Here is a 17362-nt window from a genome sequence, read left to right as displayed (position 1 = left end):
TCATGTTTGGTGAAGAAATACAAACTCTGAAAATGAGGAAATAAGTTTCAAATTACGGTTGTTAAGTCTGACCTGTGCATGAGATTACAAAGTTGTTCTTCCAGATTTATGGCTTTGTGACTGATCCCTTTTCTTTTCTTTTCTCTTCTCTTCTCTTCTCTCCCCCCACCCCCCATGTTGCTCCTTATTGCTATTCACTGGCTTTGAACTTCATGTTTGTGCCTATGGTAGGAATAAACAGTTTTGTTTTTTTACCCAGGCTATCTCAGGCTGCCCTCTCAATATGCACATCAGTTTCTCATCCCAGTGCATTAACTAAGAAACTAGCAAAAGGAAGTAAGGTGTGTAAGAATGAAAATTTTGATAGAGCTTTCCATGAAGTTAATGTGGAAGGGAGGGATTAAAAATCATTTTGCCATGTCTTCCTGTATCATGAATGGATAAGGTGCATTAGGTGGTGCCTGCCAAGTCCTCTATTTACACTTACATTAGGAATGAGGAAATCAAAGAGCTCTTTGCCTGTGCTCTAGCTTGGGTGAAGCCAATGTTACTGTCCTTTCAGCCTTTCCCTCTGGTAAAAAATGATAAAAAAAATATTTGCCAGAGACTACAGAGCATTTCTCAACCAGACTTCTGAATTTGGATAGCATTGGCTTTCATAAGATGTTTCTTCTTGGGGTCTAGGAGAATCTACTAAGTTTGTTTCATTTGGGGGCAATGGTGTTTTATTCTTTAAATATATTTAAATGCTTTTTGGGGGCACCACATAGGACCCCCAAGGAAGCTCACAAAACATAATATAATTACAATCCAAAAATAAAATAATCAGTTTAAACAAACACCAGAAAACCAAAATAGCATCTTGATAAACCATTACTTCGGAGATTGGATCACATCAAACATATGTCTGAACACAACAAAACCGGGAAAGTGGTAGTGGGGGTGGCAGCACTGAATTGGCTTCCCAAGGGGGACATCACCAAGAAGGCCTTGTCCTTCATACTCACCGGATATATCTTATATATACAACAATTTCCACAATTTTGGTGGTTTCCTCAACAACTTTTGGGGTGTTATGGTTTTTACTTTTTGAAATATGGCAACCCTAATATAGGGGTTTAAAAGTAACCAAGTTTGGGCTTGGAATTGTATTCGGAGCACTGTGGATTGAAGTAACAACAGAGTTGCATGCTCCGAGTAATGGACCCCTGTCAACAGCAGGATGAAACATTTTGAGTCAACTGTAATGACAAGACATATAATTAAAATGGCAGTCCTGCATACAGCACATTGCAGCAGTCCGACCTTGATGTATGATATCTTGTGTGATCAGCTATATGAAACAGAATGATACGAGTGTCATGATCACTGTATTGCAATTAATTATCAGTTATGTAGCAATATATTCTACTTCTGAATTGCTAATATAAATGCTGTTGTAGACTTAAATGGGGAAGCAATTTAGTAAAAATACTTATTTTAATTACAATGGTGCCTCGGGTTACATACGCTTCAGGTTACATACGCTTCAGGTTACAGACTCCGCTAACCCAGAAATATTGCTTCAGGTTAAGAACTTTGCTTCAGGATAAGAACAGAAATCGTGCTCCGGCGGCGCAGCAGCAGCAGGAGGCCCCATTAGCTAAAGTGGTGCTTCAGGTTAAGAACAGTTTCAGGTTAAGTACGGACCTCCGGAACGAATTAAGTACTTAACCCGAGGTACCACTGTATTAATATATCATGCATTTAATCCAAATTGAACCTTTAGGATCATAAATAATTTACTTGTTGAGAGAACCATACACTTTGTCATTTAAAAAAAATATATATATTCCACCTTTCCAACTACAGTAGAGGTCTTCAAAACATTTTACACAATAAAAGCAAATAAAAACAAACAGCCATCATATTAAAATGCAGTGGTGACATTGAATGTCCTATATGCTACATCAATAAGTACAGTGGTACCTCGGGTTAAGAACTTAATTCGTTCTGGAGGTCCATTCTTAACCTGAAACTGTTCTTAACCTGAGGTACCACTGTATTGGAGAGAATTGGAGGTACTCTTTAGCCTCATTTGGATATCACACTAACCAATGATGTAGTGTTTTGTGAATGAGCCTCAGTCTCATATATTCCTCCCTCCTTTGGTGTGGATGTGTGGAGGAAATGGGAAGCTTTTGTTCTGTTTCTAACTGCAGCTGGGCAAACTGGGTAGTCTTAACTATGGTTTACTGAAACTAGTCAACTTCATGCTATGGTTTATTGAAAATGGAAGTGACGGCAGCAGATCTCTTCATGACCACACTGGGGACGGGAGGTTTGTTCACATAATGTTAAGACATAGTCCAAATGAGGCCTTTGTATATCTTTTGGGGGGAAATGCTCATTTCATTAGAAAATTGTTGTGCCACAATTTCAGTTTAATTTTAGATCTTTGAATGTGTGAAAACAAAACATGTATCTTCTTCTTTTGCCCTCCCCACACTGTTTTCATTTAGTTCGGCTTGACTCCCAAGGAAATAGTTACGAGCAGAATAGATGCCATGTGTAAATAATAACTTTTCTATATTGCATTTTGACAAGTTAGACCAATATAGTTATTGTGTTTAAGAAGAGGCAAGTCTGATTCAGGCATATACATTTTTCATGATGTACTTTGTACGAATACAAAGTAGTATTCCTACAATTATTTTAGACTGTGTGCTTTCAATGGTCCTTATTTAATCAGTGACTTAGCTTTTAATACAAAATTCCATTAGGCTGCAGTATTAAGTGTGTTTATTTGGAAACTAGTTTTAATGAAATTAGTAGGAATTATGACCAGCAACCAGTTGAGCTGAGTCAAATTAATGTTATGCTGTGTGATCTCGAGGACAAGTTGCTCGATGTCTTTGGGCCTGAGGGTTCATTCTTACACTATGTTTTTGTTTTGGATAGATATGCATTCATTGTAGTGTTAACATATTATTTAAAAAATTTTGTCACTTTCTACAGAACAGTTAGGACAACAAGCTATGAGGTTTAAACATGACCTTGAAGAAAGTTACATATATGATTGCCAGAGGATAATGGTCCCCCCCCCCCCCCGCCAAAATAGATGTAGCTTCTGAAAAGATCCCTAATCCTAGTTTTGTGCCCCCTTTGTGCCCTTTCTTGATCATTGAATAATTATTACTGGTCATGGAAGGTAACTGAATAATTATTACTGGTCATGGAAGCTGGAAGCTGCGGGGCTCCCATAACATCTCTATATATCTTTCCTAGCTTATATTTTGTAAGAGTTATTTCACTTCAGTAATGTGAAATAACTACTTCCTTATTTAATCTAAAAAATGTTCGTGTATCTTTTATTTCACACTGCATAGTATGGTAGGTACTGTCCAATAATTACTTCATAGGCTGCATTTACACATTTTACAAGACTGCAAATGGGCAGCTCGTCGGTACATGTAAACCACCAAATGTTTCTTGCCAGTTGGTTTTTTTTTTTTAAACTTTTCTTTTGCCCCTACACACTGCCGAAGGCCCAGTCATTTTCCCTATTTCCTTGAATGTTTGACTCTCCTAGAGCAGCTTCTGGCAGAGGCTCACCCCCAGACACCATCCTACGTGTGTAAGCCAGCCTGCTCTAGCTCCCAAATAGCTGTGTGTCAGGCTGTGGGGGTGCATTATTATGATAAGGAGGGCAGCACAAGGAGGGAAGAGCTAACCCTACCCTCCTGGTACATATTCACTGACCACTTACTGGTGCATGTGAGTTCAAAATTGTTGGCCACTCCTGCACTTAACTGTGGTTTAGCATGATGTGCATGAGGTGGGATGAACCTCGGCCTTCTGCATCGTTCTCTCCTTTCTGCTGCCTTATCACAGCATGGAAAACAATTTTGACTGTTTTGTTTCACTGTCCCTGAATCTCAGCTTCTTGTTGTTTGGCTTATGTTTTATAGCAAGCTCCTGCCAGTTTTAGAACAAGCTAATTCCAAACCATGGGTTATGAAGTTGTCTTGTTAAACTAACCAGAGTTTTTTGTCATAAGATTCAGGGAGAGTGAAGCAAAATGCAGTCTGAGTAATTTTCCAGGCCATGTGGGCTAATGATGCCACTGTTGGGATTGTTCCATCTTGTGCACATCATGCTAAAGCAGGGGCGGGGAGGCTTTTTCAGCCTGAGGGCCACATTCTCTTGTGGAAAAAATTGTAGGGTCTGGATGCCAGAGGCAAAAGTAGGTGGGGCAAAGGATGCTACTCTTTCCTTTGTAGAGTAGGCTACATTCCAGCCATACAAAGTCAGAGGTTTCTACAAGTGTCTCTTCCCACCCCTTCACATATTTTCATCCATGCAATCACAGTTCAAGGACACATTCCAGCCAATCAAACACTTGAGGAGACTACAGAAATAGGGCTTGTGAGAGGTGTGGCTTGAGAAGAAGGGGTGTGGCTAGAGACTCGATAGAGGGGGCTCCATTTTGCACCTAAACCTTAGGTTCCCCAAACGTGTGCTAGACCATGGTTATAGCCTTATGAACATTGCCACTGAGTCATATGAGACAGGTAATTAGTAATCCCATTTCACATTTAAAATATAGTTTGAAAGGAGTATAATTTATTTGGCTTGGTCAAAGTCATCTAAAAAGTTGATGATTAGGCATAGATTGGAAATGTGTTTGATGGTTTTTTTTAATTTGCCATTTTTATAGTCTGCCTTTGCTGAAAGATCCCAGAGTAGAAATACATAAAATCAAAGTTAAGTAGTAATATCAAAACAGGCCAACATGAATTCCATACAACAAAATGACAGCAGCCCTGAAAGTCCAATCCAGTGTACCACAGGCCTTTTTAAAGTGCCCAGAAATGGACTTAAAATTCCAGATGAGGTGTGAATAATGCAGAATAAAGTGGAACTGTTGCTTCTTGTTATTTGGAAACTGTGGTTCGATTAATGCAGCCTAAAATCACAGTAGGCCTTTTGCAGCCTTTTCATATGTGCTGTTTCCAAGCAGGGTACAGTGGTACCTCGTGTTATGGACGGGATCCGTTCCAGAGGCCTGTCCGTAATGTGAAATGCCCACAACTCGAAGTGCTGCATCTGCACAGGCACGTGGCGCAATATGGTGCTTCTGCACATGCGCGAAGCAGAATTTGGTGCTTCTGCGCATGCGTGAGTGGCGAAACCCAGAAGTAACCTGTTCCGGTACTTCTGGGTTGCCGCGGGATGTAACATGAAAAGACACAACATGAAGTGGACACAACATAAGGTATGACTGTATCTCCCATCTTATTACTGTTTGTGAATATATGTTTGCTTCACTATGTGCAGAGCTTTGCATTTGTCTCTGATGAATTACATTTTTTAGTTTCCACTCAGTTTTCCCCACAAGTCATGCTACTTTTAGAACTTTGCAGACTGTTTTCTTTTGGGGAGAAGGTGGAGGCAAGATTGATGTAGAATCTGATGGATTACTTAAGATTAATTGGCTTTAGACACCAGGTCTTTTTGCATGGGTGAGCATACTTGTTAAGGAAATGCAAACTTTTTCCACCAGGCCTTTGGCTTTTAATTATCTATGGCCTTGTTGCATAGTGGAATGTTTTAATCTAGCTTTAAAAAAATAAAATTATCTTTTAGACAAGTTTTTTTAAAAAAAAATAATCTGGTTTTAATGTATGTGTTGTGGTTTTTTGCTTAGAATACTTTTTGTGGTTTTTTTGGTCATGTTTGAAAATGATTAATAAATTTAATAAATAATAACATCTAAAGACACCTGGCTCTCCGCCCCGCCACATCATACAGATGACTAATATTATTTAAAAGTGGGTGGAAAGTGGCTGAACATCAGAGGTGGCTGAACATCAGGAAGAATTTTCCAGCAGTAAGAGCTGTTTGACAGTGGAACAGATGCCCCTGAGAGGCGGTGGACTCCCTTTCCTTGGAGGTTGGATGGTCATCTGTCATGTATGAGCTAGCTGAGATTCTTGTATTGCAGTGGGTTCTTTTCAACTCTACAATTCTATGATGCTTCACTACCCTTTGGGGGGGGTAGTGTCTGTAGCTTTTCAATTGGTTACTATTTAAACTACTCCTGTTGTGAAGTGTGTGTGTGTGTGTGTGTGTGTGTGTGTGTGTGTGTGTGATATACATTTTAGCTTTGCAGAGATATGTGATAGCCTTCCTGCATTTCAAGGCCCTACTGTTTATAATTTCCCCCTCTGTATATATAATATTCAAAGAGAACAGTTTTTGTATCTGATGGAAATGGGCTGCAGCCCATGGAAGCTTATATAATAATAAAACTGTTAAGCCTTTAAGTTGCCACAACACTCTGCATTGTCTTTTCCCCAAATTGCTGCCATTTAACAGGTGCTGCTGCCTGTTTTATTTTTCTCCATTCAGTGTGCTGCTGCTGCTGCTGCTGCTGCATGGGAAGAACAAATGCCTGCCTCCAGTAGTAGGCACTCTGGGCATAAGCAAATCTTCAAAAAAGATAAGAGTGGCTTTGTTAAATTTTAGAGGTTATTTAAACTTCCAGTTGATGGTAACAGACAACAACATCACAGAATGAGACTTGAATGAGTTGGACAGGTTTTCATCTCTTTAGAGTAAGGAAATTATTTTTAACATTCTGGTCGGTCACAACAGACTAGACTTATTTTTTATACTTGCACAGTGGGCTAGACATTAACTACCGGTTAGTGTTTGGAGGTTATTATAAATAAATATCCCAAAAGTGATACAAAAAATGAAAAAAAATTCCTTCCAGTAGCACCTTAAAGACCAACTAAGTCAGTTCTTGGTATGAGCTTTCGTGTGCATGCACACTTCTTCAGATATCTTCATTAAAAAGGTAAAGGTACCCCTGACCGTTAACAAAGCCCAGCAAAACCCAGGACAGTGATTCTTGCATTCATTCCGTAAAGATGCTGCAATTCAGATAGCAGCAAGTCCTTGCCTAAGATAACTTTACACTGGCTCCCACACCATTTCAGGATTCTTCCTACTTGTGTGTTGTGTAGTAGGCCAGTTATTCCTTACTTGTTAGCCTACCAAGTGTTAAATAGTAGGCAGAAATAATTACTGGCTGATAAAGCTTATAGTGCAAAAATAAATGCCTGGGAACCACAAAAATCAAGCCAGTTAAGTCTTATAATTACTTTGTTTTGCTTAAAATTACAAACGTGCCTGAGGTAAGCAATTAAAGATGCCAATAAAATTATTATTTAGGGTCATGACTTCCCATGAAAAACCTAAAGGGCACATTCAGGAAGTTTTTAGCAGTCTGGCTATACTACATCAGCTTTGAAACAAGAGGAAAATTACTTCCAAAAATAGGCTTCTGCATGTCCAGTGCTATGGATTATAAATCCAGAGAGCTTAATGTCTCCAGGAGCAGCTGTTTCATTCCAGAATCCCAACAGGAACTGCACAGGTTTTGCTGAAACCTATAAGCCACTAACAGTTCAGTCTTGCACATATCTATTCAAAAGGAAGCCCTGCTGAGTTCATTGGACTTAGGCATTGCAACTTAACAAAGTTTTGTGAATTGTCAGTGCAGGATCTTAAAATTCTTGATGGGGGAGGGGAGAAGTGTACAAGAATATGATAATGTAAAGCTCATCTCAACCCATTTCTTTCTTGTGGAATCATACTTGCTGCTGTCCAAAGTTTTTAATTGTCTAATCATCTTAATGTCAATAGATGGATTAAATCTATTTACATTTGGATATTACAAATAGTGTTTTTGTGGATATTGAAGGAAATATAGATAAATTAGAGTTTAATTAACAGCTTTTTCATCATCACTAGTAGAAAATGCTATGTCGCACTCGTTTTAAATAAAAAGAGTCAAAACGGATTTGGTTTTTAAAATGTCATTCAGTCTTGCACCAACAATTTAAAGCCCTCCTGCTCGCTTCATTGGTTGATGATTGTTCAATTAAATTGATTAATGCTTGAAGCCCTGTTCTTTTCAATTTGATGCAGCTTCAGCACATCCTTTCATTGGCCAAGTCTGGACTTAGACATGAATTGGCATATGGGCAGTTTTTGCTGTGTTTCTGTGTTGTGAAAGTGAGTGAAGCTTACAGTGAAATATGTGTGGTGTTACACTGGAGGTGTACACTAGTGGGACGCAGGTGGCGCTGTGGGTTAAAGCCTCAGCGCCTAGGACTTGCCGATCGAAAGGTCGGCGGTTCGAATCCCTGCGGCGGAGTGCGCTCCCGCTGCTCGGTCCCAGCGCCTGCCAACCTAGCAGTTCGAAAGCACCCCCGGGTGCAAGTAGATAAATAGGGACCGCTTACCAGCGGGAAGGTAAACGGCGTTTCCGTGTGCGGCTCTGGCCCACCAGAGTAGCGATGTCACGCTGGCCACGTGACCCGGAAGTGTCTTCGGACAGCGCTGGCCCCTGGCCTCTTGAGTGAGATGGGCGCACAACCCCAGAGTCTGTCAAGACTGGCCCGTACGGGCAGGGGTACCTTTACCTTTACCTTACACTGGAGGTGTAGCTATTTCCACTTCAAGCAGAAACCATACCACACTTCTTGATATATCACAGGCAGTCTAGATGGCGCTCCAGTTGGGACTATATTTGCCCTTCCAACTCAAACCCATGTTCTTAGGAAAAGCAGGCAGTTTGACTCTATCCTGCCACTGATGTACCTGTAGCATCTGTCAAAATTCATCGAGTGTCATGTTTTAGGGATCAGCTTTGTATGACTTGGCATATTCATAGAAACATTGCTTCATGCCTCCCAATTCCAGCCTCCACACATCTATGCTTGGTGGGCTGAAATACACAATTCTAGAGTGACAGGCAGCAACAGCTGCCAATTACAACACGACTTCCGAACTCCTGCTGATTGATCGGCCTCTTAGAACTCTGCTCAGTGTTTGTGAGACACAAACTGCAAACACATCTGCAGATAAAAAAGGCTTTTCTTGTAATGTTATAGAAGGGGGTGTTAGAGAAAGTATTTTTACTAGTTTGGGTCCAATCTTATAGCCTGTTGAAAAGGATATGTTTCTGAAAGGTGTTCATACTCTTTATAGGAAGGGAATTTCACAGTTGTATATAACAAATAATACTGCATTTACTCTAGTCTAATATGCCATCGAATTTAATGCACGTCTCAATTTTCAAAACCTTGAAACCAAAAAAAGTGTTTGCTGGTGAATGTAAATGTTCCATCGAATCTAATGTGCACCTTAATTTTAACCACGTAATTTGGCCCCAAAAAGTGATCGTTAGATTTGAGTAAATACAGTAGTTCTCTATGTCTTTCATTATATGGAAAAAATATTTTACACATTTCCCTATCCTGATGCAGCTCTCTTTACTGCCATCTGTCACTATCTGATTTTCTAGAGTTGTACAGGTAGCAATGTTTTTTGTTGGTTGCTAGTACGCTGCTCCAAACTTTTGGCAAGCCAAAAAGGAAACCTCCTGTCTAATTATGGAAAGCAGCTCAGATCTGATAGAACCTGGAATTCACTGCACACACTTCACTACTGTGTCTCATACTGTGTCTTATATGCCCGTCATATAACTGTTAAAGGAATAAAACTTCTGTGAGGAATCAATCCCCTTCAGCATGGTGGGCTACCAGTAAATGTCTGAATTGAGTGAACATGTTCCTTTAGCACAAATATTCAATGTTGTGTTGATTCTTCTGTGTTTTGTTTGTGTGCAATTCAAGTCAAAACAGCACTTGTGTTCTGGGTGCATCAGGTAATGGGAAAACAAACTTCTGTCATCAAGAGGATTGTAGGTACCTGTTGCTAAGTCCATTAAGGATATTTATAACTGAGGTTTGATAGCCAGGATGTGAAGTAAGCCAAAGACTCTCTGGCACTAGCAGTCGGCCCAGTTAAATGAACGGCAGCTTAGAGGATAATGCTCATGCTCTCTCAATATAGACACCTAATCTCCCATTCAAAAACATTTACTCTGTGTGCACGTTTGCAGCCTACCTTCTATCGCTTTCTGTAAAGAAGTGCAGTGTTCCCTTTCACACTTTTTGGATAGGGGACTGGTAATATGTTTCCCCTCAGGTTTTCCCCAAACTAAGGATACATTCCAACAAACACCTGGAAGCCTCATTAATTCCAATGGAATTGTTTTGGATAACACTGTCCTGTTGAAACCAATGGGACATTAAAAGACTTGGCATTGCTTGGATCTTGCCCTGTTAATAATATCCTAACAGAATTCCCAAGGCACATTTTATAATTCGGTAATGCACTCTGTTGTTGAGAGACAATGGAGAACGCCTCTGAGAGTTAAATCAAACCACTGTGCTAGCAGCACTGAAGTGACCTCCCTATGGCACAAGCCTTGGCAGTGTGTATGGAGGTCCTGGGCCCAGATGATAAGAATCCCCTTTCTAGCTTGCTGATGTGGTCCAAAGGAAAGCAGAGCAATACGTTTGGCACCACCTTGGTGAAAGCTGAGTGCAGGACCAAACATGGACAAACTACCGCAGAAAGAGCACGATGTACTACTCCTCCCCTAACGCCCCCTCCCCATACACATGCAATAACTGCTTCTTTTAAATTAACTTAAAATTAAAGAGTTTCAGCATGAAACTGTATGCTCATCTTAGCTACTTCAAATGGAACGTAACAATTAAGGCAAGACTACACCTTCGTGTTTCATTTTACCTGGTTAAGATTTCACAGCTCTGTTTATGGGTGGTGATTCTTAGCAGTTTTATTGACATTATACCTAATTAAGGCTTTTATTGTTAGAGACACGAAGAGCCGGACACGACTAAACAACAACCACAATTGTTAGAGAAAATCAGTTCACAGAGTAGTCCTGTGTTTTATAAATGTAGAAGTTGAAGTTATCAACACTGACAAATGGAAACCCATTTACCTAAGCATACTGTTTCCATGATGTAATATTTTTACTGGTTTGTTAACTTTGGCAAAGTTAGATACCTTTCGCACAGGGCGCTTGGAGTTTAACAGACTTGTCTCCCTCCTCATTGTTGTTAGCAGCTTACAAACATTAGTGAAAGCTCACTTCCTCTCCCTCCCTCTGGTGGGCCACACAAACATACTTGTTCCCCAGATGGTAAGCAGAGGATCTGACAGGTTGTGGCTTGCCTCTAGCCATGCAGGAAGTGTGTAGGAGAGCTGGAAATTGATATGGTGTGTGTTCAGGTGCCAGTCACTGAATTACTTTGTACATCCATATTCGCAAAAGGGTAACATATTCCATTTGCCCTCTCAAACATAAGTGTTCAATTAGAATGTGATTAGGACATGGCTGTTTTACACCTTAATTTGCACAGTGATGATGCAGCAAACAAATAAACTGCCTGGTATTTTTCTTTGTGCTCTGCTGGGATAGACTGGGCTTGTCAGTCTGCGTCCTAATGCACATAAATGAGAGAAAATAATTTTTTATTCAGTTCCGTACTTCCATCTCTTGATCATGCTGAACTTATTTTCAGGGAAAAGAGCCAGTAAGACCAATGACCCTGTTCCAGGACAGGGCAGAAAAGTTGCAGGAAGGAGCCTGCCTTGTTTTCTTCAGTGGCTAACTTGTTATGGCAATGGGGAGATGATGGCTTGGAGGAAGTAGAGGATGTAACTGTTAGGTATACTGATCTCTGAGAGTCAGACAGGCCCTATGCCCAAAGTATGGGGTAGGCTTTTCTTTTGTGAGAGTAGAATCATAAACTGCATCCTTTAGATTTCTCAGTGCTGAATGGCTGTCCCTTTCTTGCTAGAATACCTACTCCAGAGCAGCATCCATGAAGAGTCCTGCTGAAAGGCATGTTGAGATTCTGGATAGAAATCTTGCAAATATCCTGAGCATGTGCTAATGTCCCCTTTGAAAATATGGCTCACCTGAATAATGAGATGGGTACCTGACCCCTCAAATTCTCATGTCTTGATCTTGATCAAATAGTGTGTAGGAGACTCAGACATATGTTTTTTATCCAGGAATGGCTGAATTTTCAAATTCCTACATGCCAGCCTTAGCATTTTAGGGAGCTAGAAACCAGTTGTGCATGTGGCTTTTCATTTATTTATTTTAAATAAAATGCTTAAAAAAGAAAACAGTTACCCCAGTTTTGGATTAATTATTGAAAGTGCTATAAAACCATAGATGATTAGTACTTCTTAGGCTTTAGTTAATGTTATGTGCTTGTTCTCTTACAGTTTTACATGTGATACCAACAAAATGAGGCTGAGAACGCGGAAAGCTTCTCAGCAGTCAAATCAAAATCACACGCAGCGTCCACTGAGGGTGAAGAGAAAGTACTCAGATGTAGAAGAGAGCTTACCTGTTGGGGGAGGAAAACCTCAGAAAAATGAAACAGGCTTATTATCTTCAATCAAAAAGTTTATTAAAGGAAGCACCCCAAAGGTAAGCTTCAAATATTTTGATCATGCTAATCTATCTATGGAATATTTATCACCACAGTCTTCCCAAAAGGGATTTACACAAAAAAGTTTTAAAACCACAAAAATTCATAAGAAAAAGAAATGTAAACACAATAGTTGTCTGTGGAATAAGCAGCCTCACATAACCAACATGCTTAAGTCTAATTAATGCATGAAGGGGTTAAGACCATAGAGCAAGCTGTCCTGCCCAGCTTCGCTCAACTTGGAAGGGTCTACCTGAGAAGCTCCCATGTGAAGAGTTTTGAGTTGGTTGCTCCAGCTCAGACTGCATGGCTCTCACAAGCCACTCTTGATTTCCTATACCAGTAACCAAGGAACTTTCACCACTCTGTAACTAAGGTAAGTTTTACTTCCTGTGACTTTTTCTGAATGCTGTATGGAAAAGCACATGAATCTGACATTTGGAGTGTTTATAAGTAAGCCGCTTTTAACTTACCAAATGTGTGGTGTTTTTGTATGCCAGTGGGAAACTTTGGAAAGAAGCCTTTTAAGGGGACAATTTGATACTCACTTTAACTGGCACATTTTAAGGTTCTACAGCTTGTATTTCCACACTTTACTTTGCTGCATGTTTTGTGATTTCAAATCTCTGTTAGGGTTCTCTCACCAAAAGAGTACTTGCCCTAAACTTGGATCTTGGCATCCAGGAATTCTCCTTTATACCTGTATAAATGTTGGACCCTTTGAACCAAAATTGTAAACATGATGCCAGAATAGAAACTGGACCTTACAGAATAAATCTTAACATGTCCACTAAGGCCTGTGTGTGGAGTGGCCCTACCAGTTGTGTTGGTTGGGGCATCTAGTGCTCATATTAGGGATAGCTAGACTGCTACTTCATGAAGGGATAGAGAGATTTCTCAAGGGGATTGGCACAGCAAAGCTAGCATGGCCTTAGAATTCTAGTTGGGGGGGGCAAGCTTCCCATGCAAAATAAGATCCAGTGAGTGGCCTGAAGCTGCAAGGCTACTGGGATAAGCAGGTGGGGAAGCAATCCTAAAGATAGCAAGAAAGCAGACTTGTTAAAGTTCCCTATGAAGGGAATTACAAAAACATGGGGCCACCACTGAAAAGGCTCTGTCCTTGCTATTTCATAAAGCTAATCTCAAGTAGGTTATTATGAGAGCTGTCAGACCTTCATCTAACATGGCTCCAAATGTTTTAGGGATTTAAGGATCAATGCCAGCACATTAAATTGAACCTGGAAATAAACATCAATGTAGTTGGTGTAGGAATGATGTAATGCAAGGACAGGCAACCCCCAATGCAAATGCTAGCAGGAAGGGGCTTCCCTCCTCTCCTGCCTGCCCCCTCCCCCAATCTTCTCTGGAGGGAACTCCCAGAACAGCACACAGTGGGAGAAGAAAAGAGGTCATTTTGTTGATGGAACAATAAGAAGAGTGTGCAGATGAATTCCTCCCAGGGTGCTGGAAAAGTGATTCAGCATGTCTTCTCAGTGATAAGAATGGAAACTTCCTGGGAAATTTCCATCATTCAGGTTGGTGACAATGGAGCAGACTTTAATTGGGATTATCTCAAGAGAGAAAGTTCCTCATCCACCCTATTCTTGTTTCACACAAGAAAGCAGGACATTTTGTAAAAAGCTCATACTTTAGTAGAGCCATGTGTTTCCCAGTAATAACTTTCCACAAAGCTCCAAGCAGTGATTTTGGGAGACTTTTAAAGGCAACATTTTAGGTTGTTAGAGAATTTCAGTTTGTAGTACCTCAAATATAGGTAAAAAAGCAGCCAGTCCTCATACAGGTATTAAAATCTTAGAATACAAGTGTTGAAAAGAAAGAAGTTTGATCCTTCTATTTCTCCCTTCCCTCCTATAGTGTAACAATTTCTATAATTGCATTTTTCTATAGAGCTGTATAAGTACGAGGAATATTTTTTTAAAAAAACTAACAAAGCTTTTGGACTTTGAAGGTTCCAACTTGAGTCTTTGAGCACACACAAGAAACCAACACACCCAACCACACTTTTGTCCCAGGTGGGGATGGGACCTGTGCAGCTTTCACTTGCTTTCAACTGAAGGGCCCCTTTATTTCAGCCTTTTATGACATATTTTCTGCCAAAACAGTCAGAGCTGACTTTTATGAAATGAGAGATGTGGAAACGAAAATGTGGTAGATGCTAACAGTGCCACCACCATGAGCATAAAAGTGAGGATCAGTTTTTTTAAAGGGCATAGAAAGTTTGTTAGTAACCTACATATCAGATAATAAATTGTTTATGTTTTATTCTTTAAGGATGAAAGAGAACATCCTGCAAAGAGGAGTAGAACTGAACGTGATATAGATGACAACTTGATTACATCCACTCCTCGAACAGGAGAAAAACCTAACAAACAGATTTCTCGAGTTAGGCGGAAAAGTCAAGTGAATGGAGGTTTGTAAATATTCTACTCAAGTGACTTCTATGAAGCCTTTGGTCTTTCTACACCATTGAAGTAATTAAGATTTTGTGTCCTGGTTTCATGGAAGAGAAAATTTGAGCCTGCAGTGCCAGGAGTGCACATTGGTTATTGGGCAGCATATAAATATTTAAAACCAACTTATTTGGGTGGTTTAGAAGTAAACCTATTGCCTTTATTGTGTAAAATACATTGCAGTATTTTTTCTTGATGCTTACAGTAGCCCAATCTGACATAAGTCAAAATGGTTGGGTCCTTAGAGAAGTTAGTTTAAGAAAATTCACAGAAGAAAAGTTTGCAGTCCCCTCCTTTCCTCCCTTGTTCCCCCCCCCCAAGTTACTTGTGACCCCCACCCACAGTAGCCTCTGCAGAGTATATTGGTTGGCCATCCTGAACAATATTACAAGGGCAGGGAGGACTCCTGACGGAAGGAAGGGATGGGCTGTGATTTTCATTTTGTTACCATCTTAGGATCCATGCATGGTACGGGAGGATTTCTCCCTCCCACAGCAGCCCCCTGCACAGCATCAAACGTTGTCCAGAGAAGATTTTGGGGGACATTGGGGGCGGGGGTCTGCTGTAGGTAGAAGGTAAAACAAAACCATATTTCCATGAACTTCCTTAATTAAACTTCTCTTAGAATCCAGAATTATTTATTTTGTTAGAAACAAAAGCTAAAAGAGTGTTTTGCCTTACTGAACTAGGGTTTGAAATGTGATGCGTGTCCACTCAAACCTCTTGACAGAGTAGCCAACATGGTGCCCTCCAAATCTTGGGCTACAGCTCCATTGTCCTTGACCATTGGTCATGTTGACTAGAACTGATAGGAGTTGAAGTCCAACAACATATGGAGGGCAGCACGTTGGCTGACCCCACCCCACCCCACCTACACTGTAGTGGTTAATGATGTCTGGCAATGGAGCAGAGCACTCTTGCATAGCTTGTAGCTGCATAGTTAGCAGGATCACCCGCTCCTTTTCCTCCTTCAATGAAACGGGCTATATTGTTTGCACTGGGGATAGTTAATGCTTAACATGCTGAACTGCATTTTTGTTTTACACAAATGGATCACTTAAGAAAAGAAATAAAACAGTATTAGTTTCCCTTAGGAAGGAGAGGATAGTTGGGTGAGTTGGCTGCTCCACTAGGCAATAATATGCAAATTGAGCTGTTCTTACCTTGGGTGGGAGGGAAACTGACCCTTCAGTTCCCTTTCCCTTCCATATTTAAGAAGGCCCTGACAACTGAGTGGACAGAGCCTGCGGGTGGGTGGGTGTCTGACTTTAGTATCTTATCTGATATTCCAGATAGATTATGGTGCAAGCAGCCACTGTGTATTGTTGGATACATGTTGTGAGCAAATAACTGTATCTTTAATAGGGATTTGGTAGTCAGAGGTGACCAATTGTGATGCTGCTTGCTTTACTGCCTTGAAGACTGCAGGCCACAGGATTTGCCTTAATCTCATCAGCTCTATGGGTTTCCTAGATATTGAGTGGCTGTTCTGGTGTTTAATTGCAGGGTTTTTTTTTTTTTTACTGTAAAACAAACGCAGAAACCTCTTGTTCCAGTTTTAAGAGGATTAAACTGCTGAAATAAGTATTTGTTGAACTAAGCATGTGTTTGTATGGATTGAAAATATTGCCTACTGAAATCCTGATAAGAAAGAAAAATATTGCTATTGCTACTCATACGTATTGACTGTGTTTGGATGTAATGCCAGCTCCCCTTTCGCCTCCAGTATGGCTGCAAGGAGAAGTCTGCCTCAGGCAGCAAAATGTGTTGTTCTGGCCCTGGAAATTTACTTGAAGATACTGTGTGACTTGGTCATTCCAACCTATGTAGTAAAAATGACATCAGGAACAATGTGAGCATTGTACAAGACTGTCAAGTCAAATGTTTTGTGTCTGCATTCTAGAAGCTGGAAATTATGAAATGACAAACCAGCATGTTAGGCAAAATGGAAAATTGGAAGATAATCCCACAACCGGCAGCCCTCCACGGACTACTTTACTGGGGACCATATTTTCTCCCGTCTTCAATTTTTTCTCACCAGCAAATAAAAATGGCAAGTATTATGCAAACCTATGTTTAATGTGTTATATACACTTAAAAATAAAATAGCAATTTAGAAAAAGTAATCTCCTGTCTCAATGCTGGGCAAAAGAGAGGTATGTTTTGATTACTCTTTTTTAAAAAAATATTTAAAGATTCTGAAGCTAAAAATGAAATAAGAATGTTAATTCTTACCTAAGTGCAATAGCAATCTGTGAACTGAAAACATCATTTCAGGGACAGCCGGCTCAGACTCTCCGGGGCAAGCTGTTGAAGCTGAAGAAATAGTGAAGCAGCTTGATATGGAGCAGGTGGATGAGATTATCACTAGCACTGCAACTTCAGCCAATGGAGCATCATATACTAGCCAAGCAGTGCAAGTCAGATCAACGATCAACAATGGCTTGGAGGAAGTAGAGGATGTAACTGATCGTGATTTGCCTCCTCTCACTGGTAAGAACCAGGCATATT

The 17362-nt window shown here is 40.3% G+C and overlaps 1 protein-coding gene across 3 annotated transcripts in view; it reads left to right on the top strand.

Annotated features, from left to right (window-relative positions):
• CTDSPL2 (CTD small phosphatase like 2) overlaps positions 1-17362 on the top strand; it is a 39682-nt gene that overhangs the window by 6484 nt on the left and 15836 nt on the right. For 2 of the 3 annotated variants that reach the window (XM_083713201.1, XM_083713202.1), the window contains 4 exons: positions 12172-12379; positions 14673-14811; positions 16755-16904; positions 17129-17344. In XM_083713201.1, coding sequence (XP_083569327.1) covers positions 12194-12379; positions 14673-14811; positions 16755-16904; positions 17129-17344 — 691 coding nt within the window. In that variant the 5' untranslated portion in view covers positions 12172-12193. Of the gene's footprint in view, positions 1-6393; positions 6600-11735; positions 11780-12171; positions 12380-14672; positions 14812-16754; positions 16905-17128; positions 17345-17362 lie in introns of all 3 variants that reach the window. The other variant, XM_083713200.1, reaches the window with a different exon arrangement.

This window comes from Podarcis gaigeae (assembly GCF_964106915.1).
Source record: "Podarcis gaigeae genome assembly, chromosome: 14".
Lineage (NCBI taxonomy): Eukaryota > Metazoa > Chordata > Lepidosauria > Squamata > Lacertidae > Podarcis > Podarcis gaigeae.
Note: the sequence above shows the minus strand (reverse complement) of the source record. Positions and strands in the feature narration are given on the sequence as shown.